Source organism: Spea bombifrons, chromosome 11 (genome assembly GCF_027358695.1).
Source record: "Spea bombifrons isolate aSpeBom1 chromosome 11, aSpeBom1.2.pri, whole genome shotgun sequence".
Lineage (NCBI taxonomy): Eukaryota > Metazoa > Chordata > Amphibia > Anura > Pelobatidae > Spea > Spea bombifrons.
This window is the reverse complement of record NC_071097.1, coordinates 27461255-27486909: the sequence shown is the minus strand read 5'-3', so window position 1 is coordinate 27486909 and position 25655 is coordinate 27461255. Positions and strand designations below refer to the sequence as shown.

At 41.6% G+C, this 25655-nt stretch overlaps 2 protein-coding genes across 3 annotated transcripts in view; both read left to right on the top strand.

Moving 5' to 3' along the window:
• The window catches only part of BCCIP (BRCA2 and CDKN1A interacting protein), an 88539-nt gene that overhangs the window by 6724 nt on the left and 56160 nt on the right, over nt 1-25655 (top strand). The gene's annotated exons all lie outside the window — the stretch shown is intronic.
• EDRF1 (erythroid differentiation regulatory factor 1) lies at nt 242-24868 on the top strand. Of its 2 annotated transcripts, XM_053450938.1 has the most exons (25): nt 242-379; nt 1674-1873; nt 2102-2168; nt 3010-3135; nt 3533-3657; nt 4013-4172; nt 5116-5211; nt 5455-5576; nt 6220-6331; nt 6626-6773; nt 7304-7412; nt 8820-8931; nt 9200-9463; nt 9882-9953; nt 10168-10321; nt 10710-10895; nt 11259-11459; nt 11736-11954; nt 12913-13133; nt 13412-13570; nt 16270-16419; nt 17142-17295; nt 18676-18791; nt 20583-20734; nt 24371-24868. In XM_053450938.1, exons 1-25 carry the CDS (start codon nt 302-304, stop codon nt 24540-24542), a joined length of 3675 nt encoding a protein of 1224 aa, XP_053306913.1. In that variant the 5' UTR covers nt 242-301; the 3' UTR covers nt 24543-24868. The 2 variants fall into 2 exon arrangements, with proteins under 2 accessions (XP_053306913.1, XP_053306912.1); XM_053450937.1 differs by lacking the exon at nt 5116-5211.

Here is a 25655-nt window from a genome sequence, read left to right as displayed (position 1 = left end):
AATAAATTAATATTTATAAACAATAATATAATAATGCACGTATTATTATTAATAATAATAGATCAATATTATGCTAAAACATGGACTGACAGCATACTGTCTTCCCACGTAAAGAGGAACAACGAGAATGCCAGACGCAACCGGGCAGACTCAGTCCGTCTATCTCATCTTCTGATACTCTATGGTGCCAGAAAACGGGGCGGGTCCAGGCGATCATTTCCGGCTTGGGTAGGAAGCGGTCTGGAAGTTTCCAGGTGCTGTGCACAGAAGGGAAGGTTGGGGGACAGCGGATTCACGGGGCATGGAGCTCGGAGAGTCCTCCGGAGACTGGGGGCCCAGCAGCCCCTCGGAGGGAGAGGACAGCAAGGAGTGTGCCCAGGTAAAGCTGTCTGTCTGGACGCTGTTTATCATCTTCACTGCCAGCTGTCTTCATGTAGTGGAGCATTGACAGGGACCCTGCGATAATAACATGTAGCCTTGGGGGGGCATTTGGCATTATAGAGGTAGCCTGGGGGGCAATTGTGCATTTTAACTTTCTAAAGTGCTACATGAATAGAATAGCCACTAGTAGTAATCGCTAGTCCTTATTTTGTATTTCTTTTGTGAGGTGGTAGATAAGTGGAACATCTTCCCAGCAGAAATGATAGAGGCTAATACATTGAGTGAATGTAATCATGTGTGGGATAGACATGAAGCTATCCTGAATCTAAGCCAAGAGGTGATTAAGTCTTTACATCAGAACAAATGGGCAGGTAGACGACTGAACAGCCTCCCAGCAGAAGTGCAACAGACTCTGCAACTCTCAACAAGCCAAGTAATTACCGGCGGAAGAAGTCTAAAGTTTGGGTGGGATTTTATGTTATAGCAGGGATGTGGGGTGTCAGTGATTGTGGACCCAAAGAGATCCGCTCTGGATTACCCTGTTACGTTATGGATGGGAGCGACAGTCTGCGGTAGCTGAGGCCGCTGTGTATTTCATGGCGTGGAGTCCCCCCAAAGGACGGTCTCTCTGGGGCAATTAACCGTGGAGTTATTCAACCTTCCTCCATTTCATTTTGCATTCAGCCACCACGAAAAACTCTACATATTAATCCCAAAGTTGCAAATCCCTTAACCCTGGGGTCACCTACTTCTGCCCTCATTTTCCTTTCATAGGGTATGAAGACCAAAGTAATGCCCCTATCCTCTGGAATGTCCTCCCCCGGTCTATCAGTCTTTCTCCGTGCCTTTATTCCTTCAAAAAATCCCTCAAGACCCCCTTCTTTAAGGATGTTTACAACAACGCACATTAACGCCCTCCATGTTCCTTCAGCTCACCTTCCCCAGTCCCTCTCCTGCAATACTTTCACTAGTTTGGCTTCTCCGTCCCTAACAACGGCACTTCTACCTATTGTAATACACTCCCTCTAGATTGTAAGCTCCTTTGCGCAGGGCCCTCCTCACCTGTTGTTTCTGTAAGTCATTTGTTATGTTACATACTACTTGTTATGTCCTGTCTACTCATTGTACAGCGCTACGGAATTTGGTGCCGCTATATTAAATAATAATAATAATAAAGAATGGCTCTTACTTGCAGTGGAGTTCTCGGTTGCCACAGGACAGATCGCATTAGTATGCATTTCATGTAAGAATTACCTGTTTTGGAAGCTTATGTTGTGTATGAACTGTTACAGGAGCCCACGGCGTCTCTTGGGGGCAATGAAGTAAAAAGCCGCGCTATTGTCAAATACTCCTCTGCCCCGCCAGCTACGGCGTTCGCCCGTCTTCAGGAACAGACGGATTTAAAGCTCCCGCCGGCTAACTGGCTGCGAGAAAATGCCAAACTCGGTCCCACCATCCTGGGGGGCAGCAAAAAGAGCAAACCCTTCTCAAGGTAAAGCCCTTAATACGGTATGTGTGTGTGGGGGGGTGCGTTTCTGTATGTAGTACAGGGGTGGGGCGGTCGCGTTTCTGTATGTAGTACGGGGTGGGCGTGTTCCTGTATGTTATACGGGGACGGTTTTATAGTCTAGAATAGCGTTTGATCGTTTCGTTTCCAGCTATTTGAACCTGGATGTTATCCTGATAAATCCCGTTGATCCTTTTCTTGTATACGTTGCAGCTTTGGGATGGCGTATGATTTCATCGAGTCTGTTGGAAAGGAAGTGGATGTGGTGGCGGATTCCGAGGTGAGTATCGTAGCGCTTAGAAGTAACCAGAGGCGTGGGTTAAGCTGTGTGTCCCATCTACAAAAAATATATATACTAAGCAGAATCCATTAGAACTCCTAAACCCTTAAATGTGTATCCTAGCATTATAGAAAAAATCTAATTGGCGCTTTTATGTTTTGAGAAGTTTTATTTTTTGTTATCTGTGCCCTTATTACTCTTGATCATTTAAGTATGTGAGCGGCTCACTGATTCATTCATTAAGTATCTTTTCAAAGGTTTGGTAAAGGTGTATTTGAGACTTGGTTTATTAAAGATAATAATATTATATTATGCTAAAACATGGGCTGACAGCATACTGTCCTCCCACACTGTCTTACTATATTGGATAAACATACATGGAAGATGAAATCTAAACACGCCTATTGTATATTTAACGCCGTTTCTTAACACTCCATTTAAGCAAACGTCTGTAAAAATATATGTGTAAGAATTAGATTATGGGTTCCTTTTAAGGCCAGAGGTCGTAACATGGGCAGAAAAACAAGAAGTTTATCCAGAAAAACAGTCAGAAAACGGATATTTGATATTTATTGGTCTTGTTTGGATTTAGAACTTCAATTGCACTCGCTCAGTTCTTGTATGAAATAAATACCTGGAAGCTTTATTATGCAGAGCCGGTTTGATAACGTTAAAATGATTTCCTCGGTTTGTTAGTGTTTTGGAGTCTGTCTGAGGCTGTCGGGCTATAAGAACCTTAACACGTATGTGTGTTTAAAATCTCAAACTGCCATAAGTGGAGCGAGGCTTTCTTTTGCACCACGCGCCTCTATCCTAATTAATGCCAAATCTTGTCCTGCAGAATATCAAAAAGCTCCTGAAGATTCCGTACAGCAAGTCGCACGTGAGCATGGCGGTTCATCGCATCGGGAGGACTTTGCTGCTCGATGAGCTGGACATTCAGGAGCTCTTCATGAGATCCTCCCAGGTGAGTTTCCAAATTTACTGCAGTACCTAGTCATTACTGACAGTTCTCTGCATTGATTACTATGACAACATAGGAACATAATGGCCTCCAAATTTAAAGAGCTGCCAATGGAAATTCTTAATTGATATTTTTGTCACTGTGGCATTATTTGTTTTATATACACCATCATTGTCAGCAGTGCTATACAATGAGTAGCATAATGGCAGCCAGCATGCAAAGTGGATGCCTTTGCGTACTCCATTTGTATGGACTAGCTCTTTTGCAACTGTGCTTCGATATCGGAAGCAGCGTGAGGAGCCATGATAAGAGTGCATTCTTTTTATGTGGGCAACGTATCCATCATCCAGCTTAAGTCCATATAACAGTTAAGTTACTCTTGATCATTGTCATCTTCCAGACTGGGGACTGGACGTGGCTGAAAGAGTTTTATCAACGGCTGATGGATCAGAAGTGGCAGAGGAAGAAAAAGAGTAAAGAACATTGGTACCAAAAAGCCATTCTCTCCAAGTTTTTATATTACAGGTGAGGGTTTGTAGTATTCACAAAACTTCTATTAGTTTTCAGTACTATGCCACGGTGCAGAGTAAGATGTCCAGGGTGCAGGTAAAAACTGGAACGCTTTAGTAATCGGGTGGCTCCTGGGTAAAGAAGCATAGACCCATGTCACTTCTTGTACCATGTAGTGCGGTAGGAGCGAATGACTCGTAGTTGTAATTAATCAAATATAAGCTTCTTGAGAACACTGCGGAGCTTGGAGTTAATATATATATTATACTTTTCAAAAAATTCCATACAGGGGTTCATATAGAGTATTATTTAATGTCTGCTCCTGCATAAAAGTATTGCATGCATAAGTTCTTTGTTTCCACTCCACTAGTATTAATGGCGATGACACCGCAGAGCCGGTTTCCTCTCCTCCAGATGATCCCGGCGAAAGAGAGGATTTGGCTTCTCCGCCTGAAGAAGAACACGTGTCTTGGCCGGCTCAGTTTGAGACTCTGCCTTCTGTATCGGAAGATGGAGGAGCTTCCAATCAGGTGAAACACAAGTCTTTGACTACACGTTGGGTTTACTCGTGATCTGATTGTAACTCTTCTTGTAGTTTAATTGTTGATGTGAGTTTTTTATTTAATTTTGATGCATTTGAGCTTTTTGATAAGTGCATCTAACAGGTAGTAGTCTCTACCTGTCTTTACAGAGTCATGGAAATACATTTGTGTCTGAACTATTAAAGCTATTTGAGTGCACACTTACCCTATTATATTGTTCAGTTCTAACAGCTTTATTACACAATTACAAAAAATAATTACAATTATTTTGGAGGCATTATTAGCTTTTTTTTTTTTTTATTCAGATAATTATATATCATCAAAAAAGTGGTGATGTGTAGAAAAGAGAGAAAAATATATATATATTGCACAGTATATAATATATATTTTTCTTTTCTAGCTCATTGTATACATCACTACTTTAATGAGGATGTTTTGTCCTCCCTGTCACCGCAAACTATATATCTATATCTATCTATATATATAGATATAGATATATATCTATATATATATATATATATATATATATATATATATATAGATCTATATCTCTTCGTGTCAGGATATTGTTACTATGCGAGTATTTGCTAGCAGTGTATCCAAGCCATCTTTCCTTTTTTACTTGAGTAGTTTCTCCTATGATATGCATGTCTGTGACTTCACTATATATTAGTTTCAGTTGTTGGTTTTAATCTATATGAATACATTTCCTTGCTAGGATAAGATGTAAAATTATAGTTGCACACTTTGTTTTAAAGTAGACCACAGCATCGGTTTTTATAAATGCAATTGTTTGTGTCTGAAAACTGGCCCAGCCCTGCCGCAGCGCTCAGCCCTGCCACGTTGCGGCGGTTACAGGGGAGCGTTTTCCATAATCGTGAAATGCGTCGTCTCCTACACCTTACATCTTGTGTGCTTGCGCTTTTCACAGGGAAGTGTGACCCTTGAGCCTCCATATGTAATGGGGCATTTGGCCACCACAGAACAAAGTCTGCCCGCTCTGTTTAATGACAGGGAGGACAGCCAGGTACGAGTTATGAAAAACTCTAGCAAAATCCCATTGTTCCCCAGCTCAAGAATGAATGTTCACACCAGACTGGCATATGCACCTGATCACAGTAGTTATTTCATCTCCTCTCATGTTGTTGTTTTGCCATTCTGAGTTTATGCATTCACCATATTTGGTTATTTTCATTCGTATGTCCTGTTTTTATAATTTTTCTTTTGTGTTTTCTTTTTTTTTTTTATTCCCCCACTATTTGTATTAAAGGGCCTTAAGAATGATTTTGTTAGGAACATCCTTTGGACCTTTGAAGATATCCATATGTTAGTGGGCTCCAATATGCCAATATTTGGAGGAGGGAGATACCCTGCTGTTAGCTTGCGTCTCAGGTGAGCCTGCGGGAAAGCATCGTGTCTGTGAGTTTGCACTCTGCGTAGCGGTTTATTAATTTAATTTGCGGATGCCCCATCAATGTGATGGTTTTGGGGGGACTAGAAATAAATAAAGCCGATCCCTCTGGTGTGAAATGTATCAGCGACGCTGTGTAGTTTGCTAAAAGGAATCACGTTGCTTGGTGGGAGCGTTCTTCTACTTCGCTTTGAAACAAGGCTGGGGTGCAAGTTTGAGATCTAGCACACGTTTTGTACATCGCCCAAACTGTCCGGGATTATTTCAGACATCAATGTAAGCATGTAACGTAATAGAGTACTTTCTATCATCTCCTGGATCCTTCATCGTTCTTACAGAGGTTAAATCCTTACAATATCGTGAATATTGGTTGGTTGGTAATCTTGAATGCAGTTCTCTGCTGTAACATAAATTTATTTTTACTCGTATGAGGCTCCTCTTTATCTACTTATTATTTTACATCATATTACATCCGGTGGTTGTGTCATTCCACACTGCTCTCCTTCTGTCCAATAGGAGTAGCCCTTAGGTGTAATAACCAAATGTACTCATTATTATGATTATCTATTATTATGATTATTATTAATGGATTACAATGAACTGATTGTGTTCTTTTCTTTAAAGGGATAACAATAAACCTATCAATGTGCTTACGGGGATTGATTACTGGCTGGACAATCTGATCTGTAATGTTCCGGAACTTGTTATGTGCTTTCATGTAAATGGTATTGTGCAGGTAAGATACAAATAACTTTTGGTTATCATAGAAAACACAGAGGCAGTAACTTAGTAGCGCCAAGTGTCTGTGCGACTTCACATAGCTGTGTGTGTCTGTACTTCCGAGCTGTTTGCATCTTAGACTGCAGCGTGTATACTGCTGGCAATGTGAATGCCCATAGACATACAGTATATGAATGCGTGTGTATGTGAGAGATATATATATATGTTGTTGTATGTGTGAGGCTTTCATTTAAAGATTATATATGTATCATATACATACATCGTATACAATTGTCTTTTGTGTTCGCAGAAATATGAGATGATTAAGACTGAAGATATCCCTAATCTGGAAAACTCAAATTTTTCCACAAAAGTGATTAAAGACATTGCCCAGAATATTTTATCTTTTCTGAAGTCGAATTGTACTAAAGAAGGTCACACATATTGGCTATTTAAAGGTAAAAAAAATAAACAAATCGCCGCTCTGCGGGACGCAGGAGAGTAGGTTCCAAATGGACCTTACTGCAAGTCCTGCCACTTCTCGGAAGCACCCATACGTGACAGTAATTCCTTTTGGGAGGTTTAAATACAACAGAACATGGTTTAAATGGTTTGGAAAAAATAGAACGTTTTTTAATGAAACCTGTAATAGGAAGTTAGTGCCGTGTTGCACCAGGATGGCCTTGTTACACTTTTTCATTCTTTAACCCTTACTTTGCTGTACCTCCACGCCGTGCTGCATATGCATGCTCTGACATACGGTACACGCGATACACGGGGTACACGCGATTCCACTGAATAGCTTACCTATTGGCTTTCTATGAGGTTACGAGTGATAACAGACCCCGAGATCATGCTTAACCTACATAGCCAGTGCGTTCCACTAATGAATGGTTTCAACACGGAAACCCAACTGTGTTCTATGCTCGTAGAGGCAGACATTTAAGCACTAATATCTCGTAATGTGTTTTTTTTGTTTGTTTCCCAGCGAGTGGCAGCGATATAGTTAAACTTTACGATCTTACAACACTTTGTGAAGAAACTGAAGATAAATATCAAAATCCGTTTACTATGCCTGTAGCCATCCTACTTTACAAGTAAGTACTTTTTATCAACTCTACTGGTGGAACTTAATTATTTCGTTACAAGTCAATTGTAAATTAACTTGGTTGCCTCGCTTCAGGTTTTATTTACAAAACTGAATTGTATTGGGATGAAAAAGTAAAACAGACCTTTACTTACATGCCTTAACTATGCATTACGAAGATCCAACCCTTAGGCATGGGAAACCGTAGGTTTCTCTTCCATGAGGTTCAATGCTGAGTAATGAATAGGTAAAGGCATTTGTGTTGTTTTTCCTATCGACATGATTTATTGAAAAAGCCGACAAGCCCTCTGTGTGAAGCCTCCCCCTGGCCCTTTAAGTGGCATGTTAGCGTGTGTGGTCTAATGTGTAAGTGGCCAGATAGGCCATGATAGGGTTCATTCATAAATCCTGTAGATGCGAAAGAATGAATTGTTAAGCCCTGGGATAGAATGAGCAGCATTTCAGAGTGAAGCAGCATTCAGTGAAATAAGACAATTAGAGAGTTAAACAAAGTGCTCCCCCGATCCCTGAAAAAAATATTTTCTTACTGTCCCTTTCAAATCTCTAAGATTTCTCGTGGGATCTTGGAAATTTTAAACATGCACTTTGCAGGAGGTGTCATAGCTCATCGTTGTATGTGATCTTTTGGTTCTCCATGATGGGAGTTGTAGACCACATTAGTAGTTTTTCTTGTTACACAATTAGTTCACATTTTACTACATACTTCAAACAATGGATTCATTAGTCTTTATCTAATAATAATCCTATTACCTTGAAAGATAAAGTTGAGATTGTGGCAAAATGAGACATAACATTTAAATGTTTTGAATGTAGAAGATGAAAGTTGAATCATTAAAACTCCTTTTTGTTGATTGCATTAAAATTCTTTTGTATATGAGCGGGTTATGATGTTTCTGATTGCATGAGAGAGGAAATTGATGTAAATTACGGTGTCTTGCAGCTCAGCAGGACGTAGAAAGGCCCGCCGCGGTATAATTAACTGCTTATGAGCTCAGTAATTAAAACCCATCTCTCAATCCCTTTCCACTAATAATATCTATAAAAACCTTAGAGGCTTTAATACTTTTTAGGTATTTGTAATCTGTGTACGTTGTGATATTTCCCCCGAGTGCATTTGTAAACAAACCCGTAATCTCTAAAGCATTGGCGTCTGCGAAATAACATTTTAAATATTTATCATGATGCATTAACGTTGTAAAATCTTTATAGTCACAGTGAGACTTGGCAGAGTCCAAATGCACAGCTCGTCGTGTGCGGAAGTGACCCAGTTAGCTGTTACAAGCCACATGCCGCTTAGCAAGCGAATATTTCCACTACGTCTGACAAATGTCCTCACTTTCACAATCCTGAAAAAAGATTGACTCCCTCCCTGTTTTTTATTTTTATTTTTTTTAAGGGTGGCGTGTAACATGATGATGAAGAAAAACCAGAATCGGAAACATTATGGAACTATCCGCACGCTGTTATTAAACTGCTTAAAGTTGGTGGATAAAGGGAGACATCCACAAGTAAGCATTATATTGAGTTCTTTGTAGTAAACCCCAGACTGGATCTGAATATATCTCTGTGAAATATTGTAGCCCAAGTATCGAGAAGAGCCAGTGACTTGCGTTCATAAAATCTGAACCTCTGCCGGTTAAGTTGTGCCCAGAAATAAGGATAGGAGCCAATAGGCAACACATTTCGAAATAATTAGTCCTTTTCTGTGTCCTTAGTAACCGTTTACCTGTTTGAACACGGCTTTAATCATTTAATGTTTTCTTTCTTCTCTGGAAGATCATTGCTTCAGCCAACTTCATGCTTTCAGAGCTTTTCCAGCTGGATGAACCAAAGAAGGAGGAAGGTGGCGAGGCGCAATCTAATGGGAACTCTGATGAAAGTTACAGCGAAGAGGAGGAAGACGAAATGGCCGATAGCGACGAAAACGGGTCCTTCGGTCCGTCTGCTAATGTGACGGAGGACTGCAAAGCTGTTGCTGTTATTAAATCTGTGAGGGAGCTGTCTGTTCCCGAGAAGTACAAGTCCACCCATCAGATCAGGGTAAACCCTCCTCTGTATCAAAGGGGGAAGCATTGCCTGGGTCTTGAAGGAAATATTAGGGATCATTTACAGTCACGCGTTTTGTATTTTTAACCATAAAATGGGAAAAAAGATCGGTCCTTGCAATATGTCTATTTAATATTTCCACGTAATGAATCAATATGCACATAACATGACTTGTAAATGATCCCTGGTATCCATTTACCTTTTTTTTTGCAGTTTCCACCAATACAATTTTTAAACATTTGTTACCCCACTTTAGTTACACTAAAATCACTGTAGTGTATTCATTACCAAATTATTATTATATTGCAAGTCATTTCATATCTATTGTTTATGGCTTCGATTACTAATGTTTTATTTACTTCTCCTGTTTCCTCAATGCCATGTATTTTTAATAATTGTCCTACTTTTGCAGCCTAGCTGCACTTTTCCCGTTTGCAGCGACATGGAGGAGCGGTGCAGAGTAGTGCTCGGCTACGTTCTGGAGGTAAGTAACAAAGTTCTATTTAACTGAGCGGGTAATAAATAAGTTGAAACGTAAGCGGTAGCGACTGTAAGAAAATGTAAAAATGCACAAGGTAGACGCATGGCTGTGCTGAATCCAAGACGTGCCAAAATGGTTCTTATCTGGTGTCAAACTTTATGTAAGTCTTCGTTTCTCAAGAATTGGATACTAAATGTTGTTTTTATTTTCTTTTAAGGGTTTGAAATGTGTAGACAGCAGTGTTAAAAAGGAAGGAGAGCTGCCTGCTGCTGACCCAAACACTCCGATTCCCCTCAAATACGAGGATGAGTCTGCTGATGATGTTAGCGCCGAGTGCCTCGAGAAGCAGATCACCCTGTTCCTGCACAAAAGTAAAAATTAAACGCTTTTACATTTGTTTTCAGTATTTAACGTGCTGCATATACACATTCATTAATGGCAAGATATATTGACTGTGCTAGCCAAGCATTTAATGTGTGGATCAAAAGATACATACTGATCCCTTTAACTCTCTGGACGTAGTGGAGGTGATCAGACTACTTTGGTTGAAAATATTGGCCTTGTCACAAACAGCTGCTACTCATTGTATGGTTCTTGCAGCCCTATACGTGTGGAGTGAGGAGAGTTAGGTCACTGGTTATATAGGGTATAACGTTTATTAATAATGGCTGTAGAGTTTACAATATCTCTTTAACCAATTTTAAATATTTCAGCTTTTCTTAGACTCGCTTGCCTTTCTCTCATTTTTGTCTCTTTTAGTGGGATCTTCGGAAAATAAGTGTTCCAGTCGATCTGGGATTTTACCTGGCACCTGGCAGTTTAAAATGAAGCTCCAGCTCATTCTTAAAGCATCCAAAGCTTATTATGTGCTCTCGGATGCAGCAACAAGTCTTCTGAAGTACGGCCGGGCATTAAGATACATAAAGCTGGCGTTACAGTGTCACGGTAGGTGGCAGAGTTCATGCCGTGTTTAATGCTTAACACAGATATGCCAAGTGACTGGATTTACCTCTGTCATTTCTCATTGATTTTTTCTTTCTTTACCCCAAAGGTAATTTTGTTTTGTACTCGATACACGTGCAGGGTTTCTTATAGAAATGTTTTCAAATGTGGCATCTTTAACCTGAATGGGACCCTGGGTAGATGCTTCTTTCAACAAACACAAGACATCTTGTGTTTGGTGAACGGCCGTGATGTTCCGTTGCATTGTGTGTCTCTTACAAATACATGTGAGCTGAGTGTCCTGGGGGTAAAGCCTGGTGTTGGCGGTTGACTTACATGTTGCCGTGATGTGTATCTTCTCCGTAGATGCTTACAGCTGCTTGTGCACTGGCATCGTCCCCGAAGTGTTGCTTCTGCTGTGTCAGTACCTGACCCTTTGTGGGGACATACAGTTGATGTTGGCTCAGAATGCGAGTAACAGAGCTGCATACTTTGAGGAATACAACTACCAGACAAGAGATGACCAGGAGATCCTGCACAGTCTTCAAAGGGAGTCCAGCTGCCAAGGTGAATACAGTGATATCTATGATATATGTTAAATCGGGGATCGTGGTCCAGATCTTTGCACAGGATTTCTAAAGTGACCTAAATAAGTTCTGTTTTTCCTTATATAGGTTAAATAGGGGTATGTGTGTGCTTGTTTGAAAGTTCAATTAATTCAAGACTATTTCTCTACTGATGTTTCTATAATGTATGAACTTGTGTTTCCCTTCAAAATGTTTTGGAAGGGTTAAATTGCACCATGTACGCAGAATATTTGATTAATAATCTTGCATTTAATAGGATTTTCCTGGGCAACTGACTTAACCAATGACGTGGAATGTCAGCTCTCGGTTAGTTGCAAGTGCTACGAGGCAGCCAACGAGATTCTGCTGTTCGCACATTTACAGAACCAAAGTCCAGATCAACACACGCAGGTAATGAAAAGGCTCGGTAATATCCGGAATGAAATTGGAGTGTTCTATATGAACCAAGCTGCAGCGCTGCAGTCTGAAAGAATGGGTAAGTTTGAGTTGATTCGGCGAGTGACGTTGGTTGTCATTCAAGTTGCGTAAATGTAGTTCTGATCTGCATAGAGCTTTAAATATAAAGGCCCTGTCTTTATAAAGCCGTATTGGAATGCAAACATATATTTTAGTTGTAGATACATCTTCAAACTAGTAGCCTTAGTATGGCTGTAACTTCCCACCTTCTTTCTCCTGGCGGTATATTAATTCCTTAAAGAGCCTTTTGTTGACTAGATCTGTAAAAGTAATTTATATACCATAAAACTTCCCCTTTGTATGTATGTTTTCTTTTACGAGTTGTTAAATTTTTCTGTGCTTTGATCTCTATTCTTTACTTTTGACTCTTTACTCTATGATACTTTGACATGTGAGAGGGTAAAAGTTTGGGATTTGTAAGCGGAACATCATGTCACATGAAGCTGTCTGAAACAGTTAAGCTTTCACTGCGGAGACGGAAAGCAATTCTTCGAACACCGCCTGCAGCTCCAGCAGCTGTATCGGATCAATAATAGAACGTCGGTATAATGCCAGACGTGTGGGAATGGAGTATGGGGGAGCGTTAACGCAGTGCCATGTGCGATAGCAGATGTCTGCCGTTATAATGCAGCGGCATCTGGAGCTTAGCCACTTGCCCACTCCTGGTGTTGGAACTGACCAAGAGCGTCCTGCAGACTGCATGGCCCAAGTTAGAGCCCTGAAGGCTGTGAAATGTGATCTATGTTCACTGAATTTCTGTTCAGAGTCACATTTCGTTTTCCTGGGTCCTTGTGTTTGGAGAGAGGACTTTTCTCTGTTTGTGTTATTATGTAGCGGAGTATAATTATTCCAATGGAGAATGAAACATTTTCCTCGCTTCTCTGATAAACTTGCATAATCACATTTTGTTCATTGGATGATCACAACATATTTCATTACTATTTGTAGTTATCATTTTTATTGCAATTTTCTTTTAGGAAACAAAGCTGTGTCAAGTGCAGAGCAGGACTTGTGGAAGAAGAGCTTTTCTTGTTTCGAAAAAGGAATCCTTAATTTTGAATCGATCCGGGATGCCACAAACATTGCCCTTTTGCTTTGCAACATGGGGCGACTAATGCGGATTTGTGCCCAAGCGCATTGTGGAAATGATGCCAGACGAGGGGAGTTCTCTCCAGAGGAAGCTTTGTACTATAATAAGGTGAGGAATATCAAGTAGATTAAATTCATACTTAAATCGACCACCTTTTTACTTTTAAACATTCAAATTTTAAAAGATGGCTCATGTATAGTGGAGGCGCATGACCTGTTGCCCCTGTTGGCATGTGTACGGGCATACGGTTTTATTTTAACTGAAGATGTCTTTACTCGAGATATAGGAATGGAACAAATCTTAGAGAATTTTTTTTTCATCTAAATTAAACTTTCTGTCTCATTATACTAATGGCGAGGTAACGTTGCCCCATTTTTGCTTTACAGGCTATTGATTACTATCAGAAGGCATTGAGATCATTGAGTAAAAGAGAGGCTCATCAGGCTGTTTGGGATTCTGTGTATTGGGAACTTTCTACAACATATTTCACGATGGCCACCCAGCTGCAGGATTACGCTCCTCTCTCCCGCAAAGCCCAGGAGCAGGTAAAGACGTGTAATTTTAAGGATTGTCCTGCATGCTATAGTTTTAGCAAAGTTCCTTAGGGGGAGGAAAAACATGTTCATTTGTGCTCCTCCGTTTTTTGTTACTTTGCATTATGTAGGGAAGTTATTTTTGTTTTTACTTGTATTTCACAATCATTTTTTTTGGTAAGCAGTCTGTAGATACTATGCTGTAACTCATTAGTGGTGTATATAAGGTGGGTTCTGCTGTAGACCTGGCTTAGGGTAGTGCCTTCTGTACCGGCAATACACCGGTTACAAGAGGATCTCTGATGTCTTCAACACAACCACTTTGAGCAACGTATAGGAGATATGTACAAAGTTATGTGGCCTGAGGGGCTGCTGCCACTCGAGATCAGAATGCACCAAACTCTTTTAGGCTTTTTAGCGTTCCTCTTCCATGGTGCAACAAGCAGATCGTTTATGGAGAATACATTCTGATTTTTTTTTTTCTTCACGCCTTTATCTTGCCAGAGTTGATTTCTCAAATGAACATGTCTTTTAGTCATGTAATAAGTACCTTGGGATACCTCTAATATTAGAGAAGCGTGTTATAATTTAGTTTGTGGAACTGGGAAGATGACTCCTGAAATGCTGCTTAAAGTGGTTTCAGTAGCTGCTCAATATACTCCGTTTTCCTGCTAATATTTTAACGATTTTTTGACCATACACGCTACACACACAGTAAATACATCCTGGCTGGTAAGATTTTAAATTGAGTGGTAATTGTTTTCATTTATATAAATTTGTCTAGCAGGGTCATGTGCCTGAATCCATTTAAAAAAAAAAAAAAAAACACACGGGAAACAATTATAATGGCTTTTCTTTTTCCACACGTTCCATACTGCTAGTACAGTGAGGGTAGTATACAAACTTATCAACAATGACGTGAACAACTTGTGAATGGATTTCCTTGTTTTGACTTGTTTTATATAATGAAGCAAACACATATATACAATTTTAACCATGTCTTAGTCATTGGATTCTGATTTTTTTAAATCGCATTAAATGAAAGTGAAATAAAGCCAAAATGAAGGAGCTCATCAACTATGGAAAAGATGGGAAAGCAAAAAGCAAATACAATACAATTCAATAAACATTAAAAATATAACCCCAGAGGAACCAAAGTGGTCACCATGTCTACAATCGTATCATCCCTGCTGTTTTACCCTCCTAGCGATCTCTGCTATAGTCCTTCTCATGAAGAAGTTCATCGTTTGAGACATTACATTTAATTCATAGCTGGATCATCTGTATGGTGGGTACAGAGTGTGATATCTTGAATACAACACACAAGGTTTCACTTTCTGCTAAACATTCACAATGCGGCGTGAACGTAATTTCTGTAAGCTTGATATGTTACTGAGTAGAGAACGTTCCCTGCCATCCTGATTATCGGCACAATTTAATTATTCGGTAAACGCTGAAATGCCTCAATCAGCTGTCTTCCTGATTTGCAGACTTCCAGTATTTGATTATGTACTTGAGCAGTTCTTTAATTTGCCGCTGAGCAGATGTGCGGAGAGACGTGCGTAATGCCTCCTGTAAGGACACGGCACCCTGCTCTCTAATCAGACACGTACTGTGCTCCTCGCTTCCTTTTAATCATTGGCTTTCTTGTCATTCCCACAAACTTCTAGCATTCCTGGCTTGCGCTTACTGAGATTTCATCTGACGACGTCCTTAAAGACCATTACTTTATTTTGGATAAAAATCCTCCACTGACACGGCTCCTGAATACATCATACATGCTTATAATACGTATAAATCATTTTTGCCCTATTTGTGCATTTATTTTAATGTCCTATACTTGTTTCATTATAGTATGTGTCTGTTCCAGAGATGCCACTCTCCAAGTATTATTGGCAGTATTTATTTCTGTAGCTTTAATGAAGTTTTACAATGAGGTATATAAACGGAGACGGTGCAGAACTGGTTGCTGGCGAGGCTTATGGATAATGGGTCCACGGACCGGTGATATGATACGCTTCCATTAAAAGGGGTTTTTAGAGATGGATAAGCTATTTGTAAGGCATTAGTAGAACACACGGACCTGTATGGGAAGGATTGCAAGCGGCATTTCCCTTGATCCTCCACGAACCTCCAACCAGCCTAAATGACGATCGACGGTCATAGGAGCTGTAGCTTCGGCTACCTCTTGGCCATCAGTCCACCATAGTGTTGTTCCCTTTATGAAAGAAAGTATTGGTCCAGGCGTGTTTCAGTAGAGATGGTTGTCCAAAGACGTCTCATGTCGCCGCGTTCTGTTATCTTTCTCTTGGAATGAACCTGTGATGGAAATGCAGCTGTAAACAGGGGCATAGAAGATTTTTGGGAAGCCCATCTCTCCAACCCATCGAAATCATTTTATTAACACTATAGTGCGCTTCTCAGACAGCTTATGAACGGCAATGGAAGTGAACTTTATCAACTAACCTAATTGGAGAAGTTTAACATAAAATTGCACTAGAGAATGGATTAACCAAACGGGCGCCTCCTTACGAGAGTATAGATTTATCGTTATTTTACAGTAGTACACTTTGATTTACTGTGATGCTCTGTTACCCAATGCTTTGCTCTGTGCTTTTATCTGTTCAGTCGCGGAGGCTTTATACGAGAAGTGTTGGTGACATACTGTCAGAGTCCTTGAATGACAATCTCTGTTTTTGCCGCCGCTACAGATCGAGCGAGAAGTCACCGAGTCTATGATGAAGTCCCTGAAATACTGTGATGTGGATACGGTGTCTGCCAGGCAGCCGTTGTGTCAGTACAGAGCCGCCACCATTCATCACAGACTGGCTTCCATGTATCACAGCTCCCTGAGGAACCAGGTACGCAAACCGATCGCTTCACGCGTACCGATGCTAAGCGTTAAAAGGGTCAGTGCTGCTGAAACGTCGGAGGCAAAACCACAATCGGATCCAGCCTTGTAACTGTTTTTTTTACTCGGGTTCGCTTTTTAACTGGAGGCCGGACGTCCACTCCAGTTATAGAAAGGAAAAAGAAATGGCTTTGTCAATTACCGTTATACGCTATCGTGTATCACTCCCATCACTCCTGTGTTCCAGTGGCATGTTGATAAGTTTAAAAGGCTAATTGATCGTTAGAAAACCCTTTTGCAAATTGTTACAGCTAGAAATGTCCTCGCTTTCCATGAAAACAGCTCAGTCACCTCAAAGCTTTGAGCGGTAGTGTACATTTTGTATTTTTTTTTTACCTTTTTAATACCATTTCTGCGTAATGATTATTTAAATATGATGAAGGCCTCCATCTGGCAGAAATGGGATTTTTAAAGGCCAGTCGAGGCACAGTTATGAAAGCCTCCAGTGTAACAGCATTGAGCACCTGAGCTGCTGATGTTTGCGGTATCCGGAAAATGCTTCTGGAAGCTGTAAGATCTTCTAATGGCCGCAGCTGAGCTTGTTCTGGCTGCGACATTCAGATGTTCGCTTTGAAAGGGTAATTTGGATGTTCTAAAGCACTTCTGTGTGTCTGTGACTGCTCCTCGCTTGCAGCGCAGGTGCTTCCTGACCGCGGTGCTTTTCTCCGACAGGTGGGCGATGAGCACCTGCGCAAGCAGCACCGGGTCTTAGCCGATCTCCATTATGGCAAAGCCGTCAAGCTCTTCCAGCTTTTAAGAGATGCTCCCTGCGAGCTGCTTCGCGTGCAGCTGGAGAGAGTCGCGTTTGCTGAATTCCAGATGTCTGGTAAGTGCTGCATTTATATCACCTGCCGACGTGCGAGACTACATAGAAGTCTTAGCGCCAAAATGGATGGATGGTTAACCCTTTTAAGTATTAGACATGTGCCACCTAATACACTTAGTGATTGATGGTTCCGCGATAAACCTAATTCTGCTTTATGGGGATGATCATTCGGTGCGGTAATAACATGTAAAATGGAGTGTTCTCCATTGCTTCTGCACTTGGATAATACCTGGGGCAATGCATATTGCTCATACTTGATGTTAAACACTGGATATTCTTGGACATGTCATTTTTACCTGCAATTCATGGTTAAACTGGGATGTTCTGGGAAATACATTTAGGAGGGGTATGCTAGAACGTTAACATACAGTATAACATTTAAGAGCTAATATTCCTATATTTAGCTGGGATCTGTAGCAAGAGGCTTGAAACCTAATTTTGCTGCTATTCGCTTGCCAGCGTCCATCAATTTCCACTGAACGAAACTCAGAAATATCCTCTGTATTCGAAGTGCGATTCCTGTCTGCGTTGGCAGCCACTCGCAGTACGCAGACTGAAATAGCCTCGCTGCGTGGATCGCAGACCTCCGTAACTTGCTATAGAATCAGCACGCCATTGTTTAAGCCCATTGTGAGTGCATTAAACTGGAACAGTGATTGAAGTGCATATACATTGTAATCTCACATTTTACATCATTTTACATAAAGGATAATCATAAGAAGGAAAAATTATCTGTTGCAAACTGTCCCATTAACCCTGCATACAAGCGGAGTACGGAGTTACTAACTGTCTAGCGTCTCTCTACCTGGATGTTCGCACGATTCCTAAAACTCAATCTCTCCAAAACCAAGCTCCTCATATTCCCTCCAATGCTGACATTCCCCCATCAGTTTCCCTCAATGGCGATGGTGCAAGCATCTCCCGTCTCCTCATTTCAAAATCCTGACTCTTGCTTTCAAAGCCCTTCACAGCGGTTCCCCTCTCTACACCTCCTCACTCATCTCTAAATACACGCCTAACCGCTCTCTACCCTCATCCGATGAGCTCCTTCTATCCTCTCCTCTGATTTCTTGCTCTCATGCGCGCTTACACGATTTCTCAAGGGCTGTCCCTGTCCTCTGGAATGCCCCCCCCCCCCCGCGGGGTATCCGTGTGACCCTTGTTTTTGGGTAGACAGAGCGAAACAAGTAGTATATAATGTAACAATTTCACTTACAGAAATAGATTAAGAAGAGTCCTGCTCAAACCATCTTACAATCTAGAGGAGTATATGAAAGTTTGACAACTTTTCCCAGAAATCTCTGCTTCCTGATGCAAAATAGTTTAATTGAATAATCTCTAAAATAAATACCGACTAAAATTTTTTTTTCCTGAATTAAGGTCAAAACAGCAACGCTGGGAAATTAAAGACTCTCTATGGAGCGTTGGAAATTATGATGAATGCGAAATGTGCGCTTCTTGTTATCCACAAGGAGCTCGTGTCTGAATGTAAGCAGGTAAGCAAACTGTTTGCGGGGCCGAGCGGCAGGCTGAAATATGCTGACTGCAGCATTTTACTGTTAGGGATGTTCTTTTGGGGGCTGTTGCTTGCATCTCTCATCTGTTTTCCAAATGTTGACCCCAGTGGACCCCATTAAGTTCCTGTTACAGATTGTACGACGCAAAACACTTGTATCCCACAAAGAAAAACTAATGGGCATGTTTAATTTCCCCTAATAGCCCTGAGACGTTTTATGGTTTGTTTTATAAAGTTCCATATCAATAAGACAGCAAAATATAATTAGCCAGAGTCAGTGTATATATTATTTAGAACATTTTACCTATAATAGTCTTTGACCATTTGTGCATTGATTTAAAGAAAACAATATATACAAAAGCTTCTCATTTCTGGCCCTCTGTGACATAGATCTTTTATGTTCGTTAGCAGGACGCTAATGTTTCAACCATCCCTAGACACACAAACTACCATCATAACACACATTCCCACACACTTACACATTCCCACACACTTACACATTCCCACACACTAATGTTCGTCATCCCTGGACACGCAAACTACCATCGTAACACACACTTACTCACACTTACTTACACACATACACATTCCCACACACACACTGAAATGGGTAAAATGTGTGCAATATTGGGCTAAACTGCTGTCCTTCCCTCCATCCACCTTAATTCTGCCGTTATCTGCTCAGTTGTTACATTAGTAAATATTGGTTTATGGAAGGTAAACGTGCCAAATGGTTTGAAAGGCTGAACTTGTGTTGTAGTAAGAATTAATGGTATTTTCCTTCGGAGAGCCGTACGTTCTGGTACCTCACGTTATTTTTAAGCCCAGGTGACATCTGTGTTGAGCTGTGATTCTTTTGTAGGGCAGATTTGTATAAATCATGCACGTGCCCCGGCTCTCTCCTGCGTTACCCCCGTGTAGCCTTTCCCATGTGATCATAAATTTGAACTCCCTGGTGCCTTCGCCTGTTATACCCGCAGTGAATATAATGCGTTGTGTTCCCCGCGTGTGCTGGAGCGGATGAACTGTCGCTTCTGCTTTGTGCGATGGAACATCCCGCGGGTCTAACCTGTGTGGAAATCCTTCCAAGGCCAGGGGTTGCCACATGTTGCCCCGCAGCTCTGGTTTTAGGTGACGTTCCACGCTGCTGTAGCACGTATCCGTGGATCTGCCACTTTAATATATATTTTTTTCAGTTACAAATATATTCTCTCCTCTATTTGGCTTAAAACATATGCGGCAATATGCTGCCCTCTCTTGCCCCTTTATTGTGGCCCTCTGGAGTGAAGGGCTTGAATCTGTAAGTTTAAAGTCTGAGATTTACGTAAATAATAAGAATCCACTGATCCATATTCCATGCCCATAATGCATATTCCCAGGAGCCGCGTCTGTGTTTTTTGAGGAGTGCTGTGGCATTTAACTAAGCGGCTCTTTTCCCCATCCGCGCGGCTCTGAAAAATGGCTCGTGAAGATTCTGCGGAGGAGAAAGGCACATGAATGCATTACATCGATAAGCTCTTTTAAATAAGACGTGAGCCGCCTGCGCTGCTGCTGAATGTCAGCCAAGGATGAGCTCTTATGAAAAAGCTAATGTAGTTCATGCCGGCGCTCTCATTGAACGGGTCTTCACAGCCACGGGGTTCTGTGCTCTTTGAATTGCGAAACTGAAATCCATCGTGTATGGATACGTGCGCAGGTATAAATGTATGTATATATGTTAAGCCGAGGCTGCCGTGCATAACGTTTTTAAATAAACTTGTCTTTTTCTCAGGGAGATGAGGACGGTAACGAGACATCGGGCGAAACCTCGGGCGGTCTCAGCAAAGAAGAAGTCCTGAAACTCATTAACATCTTCGAGTCTCGCTTGTCATTTCTCCTCCTGCAGTTTGTAAAGCTGCTGACCTCCTCAAAGAAGAAAAACAGGTAACTGGTACATTTGAGACACGGCTTCCAATGCATACGTGTAAATGACCTCATCAGCCGTGTCATATAATTCATGAAGTAGTCCTTGTACATTGTATTAGATTGGGGTTTAGTTGTCTCTGCTCGTGCTTCATCTTCTTCTCCAGTGTTGGGGTCTTAGCCTTGTGCTCGTTTGTTTTGTGCGCAGCACCAAGAACCATAAGGTAAGTCTAGCCGTCTATGGCCATTTAAACGTATGGCTCCTTTAGGGTAAGATTCATTTATCTGCTGGCACATATGTAGCAATATTCTATGAATATGGCTGCCTGGTAGACTCCGAGCATCCTTGCGTTTGCCAGCAATCCTGCCTGCAGCTTGCCCGACAGCCCGACAGCCCTACAGCGGTCGGAGGAAGCAATTTCACCCGCGCGCTACTTACCTGCCGTGAACTTGGCTACTTGCACATCTCTGGATGAAAGTTTCCTTTTGATGTTCTCTAACTTTGTTGCTAAGCACTGGAATTAAAGTACATTCTCCCAGCGAGAGATGTTCTGCTATAAGTGGGAGCCTCGGTTGACAGACGAAAGACACTTAACCGTTTAGACATAAAGACTTAATCCCGAAGCTTTACCTCCATTAATGAATGTTGTTGTTGAGAGAATAAGAACAATAGTGTTCTGTATAGGGGCTTAAATATTAATTGCTACTTAAGATCCTTAAAACGGTTTGCTCATCTGCATATAAATAATGTCCTATTTCATTAGAACGTATCCAGCATCAAGTACTTTGTTCTTAATAAGGATTTGCTTTTCCCGTGTGTTCTTATTTCCCTCTTTCGAAGCAGGGCTGCTAAACCTGTATATTTCTTTATTTTTTTACTTTAATCTAGGCAAAGCTTTTGTACCCGTGAAATGTTTTTAATAGTTTTAATGTCTGCGAGGCTGTGATGTTGGTGGTCTACTCGGTTTCCGAATACGTTTGGAACACTTGGGTTTTACAAACGGGAAATCCAGTTCACTGAAAGAATTGACGGCACAGGATTTATTGTGTAGAACGGAGGATTAAAGATCCTTAACGGGCCGTTTATTAAATAAACCGTATGGTTATTTGTGTATTTTTTTTAAATAATTTTTTGTAACCCAGTATTCGGCATATAGTATACTTTAAAGAGTACATGCTGACAAATGAATAGCAATATCCATACATCCCAACACCCCCAGAATCTGACAGTACCGGGGGTCCCGGCTATAGAACGCATTCAGTGAATATCACGCACACCTTAACGGAGGATAAACCGGAGCTGGGAAGCCACAAGATGGCAATATGAACACACGATATTTCACGAAGACACAGCGCTGTGCATTTTAAGTAGATGGTTGTTTCGGGTAATTGTCCAAACTGGTAATTGTTTCTGCTCTCTTGTGTCATGATACCGTATTTGCTCGATTATAAGACGAGGTTTTTTCCAGAGCAAATGCTCTGAAAAATACCCCTCGTCTTATAATCGGGGTCGTCTTCTCAGACCCCCCAAAAAATGTCTTCTGGGGCCATGCTGCTTACCGGTCGCGAGCAGCGTCTCTTCTGTTAGAAGCAGGAGGACAGGAAGCTTGCAGCGTCCTCACAGAGCTCTATCTCCCCCTCCCTCCTCTGGGGGCGGGGCCAGAGAAGTTGCTCTACAGCCGGTCCCCTGCAGAAGTCTTCGAGTGAGAGATCTGCAGTTCAGGTAAGGGGGTGGGGGAGGGTTTTTGGGTAAGTATGTGTGATTAATGTGTGTTTAATGTGTGAAGTATGTGTGATTAATGGAATGAATGAGTATTTAAATGTGCTTGTGTGTGATAGCATGGATGTGTAAGGGGGGTGGGGGTTGTAGCATGGCATAGGGAGGCTGTAATCCCACTACTATCATCCCCAGGTTCCAGCATGTACTGGCTGCCTTGGCTTGATAGGAGTGTGATTGCTGTTAGCAGTTTGATATAGATATATATATATATATCTATCTATATCAAACTGCTAACAGCAATCACACTCCTATCAAGCCAAGGCAGCCAGTACATGCTGGGTTAAAAGGCATATCATGGGGCTGAGTGGCATATAGGAGGTTAAAATGCATTTCTGGACCTCCAGAAATGCATTTTAACCCCCTATATGCCACTCAGCCCCATGATATGCCTATATACCTCCAGAAATGCATTTTAACCCCCTATATGCCACTCAGCCCCATGATATGCCTTTTAACCCCCTATATGCCAGAGTGGCATATAGGGGTATAAGGCATATCATGGGGCAGAGTGGCAAATAGGGGGGTATAAAGCATTTCTGGGGGCAGAGTGGCATAACTGGGGGGAGGCAGGTTGGCAAATAAAAGGAAATTTAAAAAATATATTTTTCTCAATCATAGCTTTTATTAAACATGAAAAAATAATTTACATGAATTAATATTTACTGGTAAAACTTTTTTCCTATAGGGTCGTCTTATATTCAGGCTTTTTGTTTTTTTCCTAAATTAATATTTTGATTTTGGGGGGGTCGTCTTATAATCGGGGTCGTCTTATAATCGAGCAAATACGGTATTTCATCGGCTTAAAGGTTTATCATGTAATGATATAAGGAGACCTGCACATCTCTTTATCTCTTTTATATACACTGTTATTTTCTGCCAAGATCACCAATCTGCAGATTAAATTAGGTTCGTGTACAGGTTTCCATCATAAAATTTAAGTTGGTTGTTTTCTTGCTGAGGCCAATAAACATATTTCACTCCTGGTTATGGTGCTAGACCTGGTGCAATGGCTGCAGTTTGCATCCTAACCTCTCAAACAGCCTCCCAGTACGATCGCACCAACACGCGTTATCTGGAGCTTACATGTTTTTGCATTTATATTTTTCCCGTTATGTTTCCTTTCTGGCCATAAAAATTAATTTTGACTATTCTGGCTCTGACTTCCCCTGCCCTTCTTCTTTTTTTCCTGACCTTTTTTTCCTGTGCTTCTAAGGTGTGCTTCCTGTACAGAGCTGGCCTTAAGTGTAATGGCGCCCTGTGCGGACTACTCCTGGCACCCCCCCATCCCCTTCTCTCTGCCCCTTCTCACTGCCCCTTCTCCCTAACCTTATTTACCTCGTTGCGGTGGGAGCGGGAGGCGTCCGTCTTCCCGATCTGCCGCGATGCGCGCTTCACAGCCGAGCACCAGAATAATTCCGGCGCTCAGCGTGAAATGCCGCCACCGCGACGGAGTCACGGAGAGTGAGGGGCGCCGAGCAGTTGCTGCAAAACTTCACGAGTGACCACTCGGCGCCCCTGCCCTGGACATAAATTGAAACATCGTTTCTTTTGTTTGTTTTAACTTTATTTAACATCCTCCATGTAAAAGTAAAAAAAAAAAAAAAAAGAAACTTTAATATGGAGGATGTTAAATAAAGTTAAAAGAAAAACAAAACAATGTTCTGGAGATCTCACTTCTGCCCTAGAACGTGGTATGATACAGCAGCGGTCACAAGGTCCATAAGCAAGGAACAGAAAAACTTAAATATGTGATAAGGCACGGGTTAAACCTATTTGTAAAGCTGAAATGCATGCTCCAGTTGCCTAAAATTACAAAATGATGTGTGTAATTCCAGCAAATACATAAAATATGATAGTTTTTTGTTTTATTTTTCTAGTAATGTTACCGAAGAGGAGACCTCGCTGAAGATATACAAGCAGGTGTATTCCAGTCTCCTCCGGGCTACGGCCAACAGAAGCTCCCCTCTGACCGAGAGACTGAGCGTTTTAATACATTTACTGGATCAGCTCACTCCTAAGAACGAAACAAATGAATCTGTCATTCAGTGACGCGCCGGTGTGTTGGGGTTAGAAGACGGATGCCGTGCCTTGTTAAACCTGACACTGGTGGTTGGTTCCGCTCGCTGCATTGTTTTATCTGTGACTGTTTCGATATGCAGTTTATACACACCAGCAGGGCAACTTTATCCCGATGGAACAGCAAGAAAAGGCTTTATGTGGTTCTCACAGGTGATGAATGTGTCAGGTTATTTGCGTGTTTTACAGATACAAACCAACACGCTTGGCTTTTGTTGGTGCTTTAAGGCTGCATGTGTGTAAAACCAAAATGGTAACGTCAAAGGGTCCTTTTCCTGGTAGCAGATATGCAGGGAGGTCTAAAGATTGTTTTCTATTGCTTTGGTGCAGCCTTTGCCGAAGCGGGGCTGCCCTCTGGCGGAGCGCTGTGCTGCCGACGCGGGGCTGCCCTCTGGCGGAGCGCTGTGCTGCCGACGCGGGGCTGCCCTCTGGTGGAGCGCTGTGCTGCCGACGCGGGGCTGCCCTCTGGCGGAGCGCTGTGCTGCCGACGCGGGGCTGCCGTCTGGCGGGTAGAACTGTTACTGGTGCACCACAATTTTGCCAATTACCTACAATGCTGCAAAAAACATTTTTCTCAACTTTGTATATATTTAAATTAAAAACAGACACCCCCCCTTCTACAGCTTACAATTAAAGGGCAATTATCACCCCACACATCGGGGTGGAGGGGGAATACGGTTTGTTACACAGCCTAAAATAAGAGCTCTGTTAAAAGTAAGAATGTTTTAATGCAGTCAGCCAGTAAATGCCTTGCACGTCAGGGCGTTCTGATGGCAGATTTCATACCTCTATTACAGTAAGACAAGTGTAAAAAAAAATAGATATAGTATTCAGACATAAGACATACCGGTACAGATCTAGAAGAGATTCTAAAGAAATAGGTGGTCTCCTAGCGGGTCGAGCGCCTGCCCATGACTGTGCCTTCTGAATAATTGTGCAAATAGTGTCCAGCAACACTTTATGGTGCGATGTGGATAAAACACCTCATCTTCTGCTTCCTTTAAATAGTGTTACGTTCTTTTTCACAACCTGAAAATGTGAATAGTTTTGTGAGAAGCACATTCAAATAATTTTATTTATTAAATA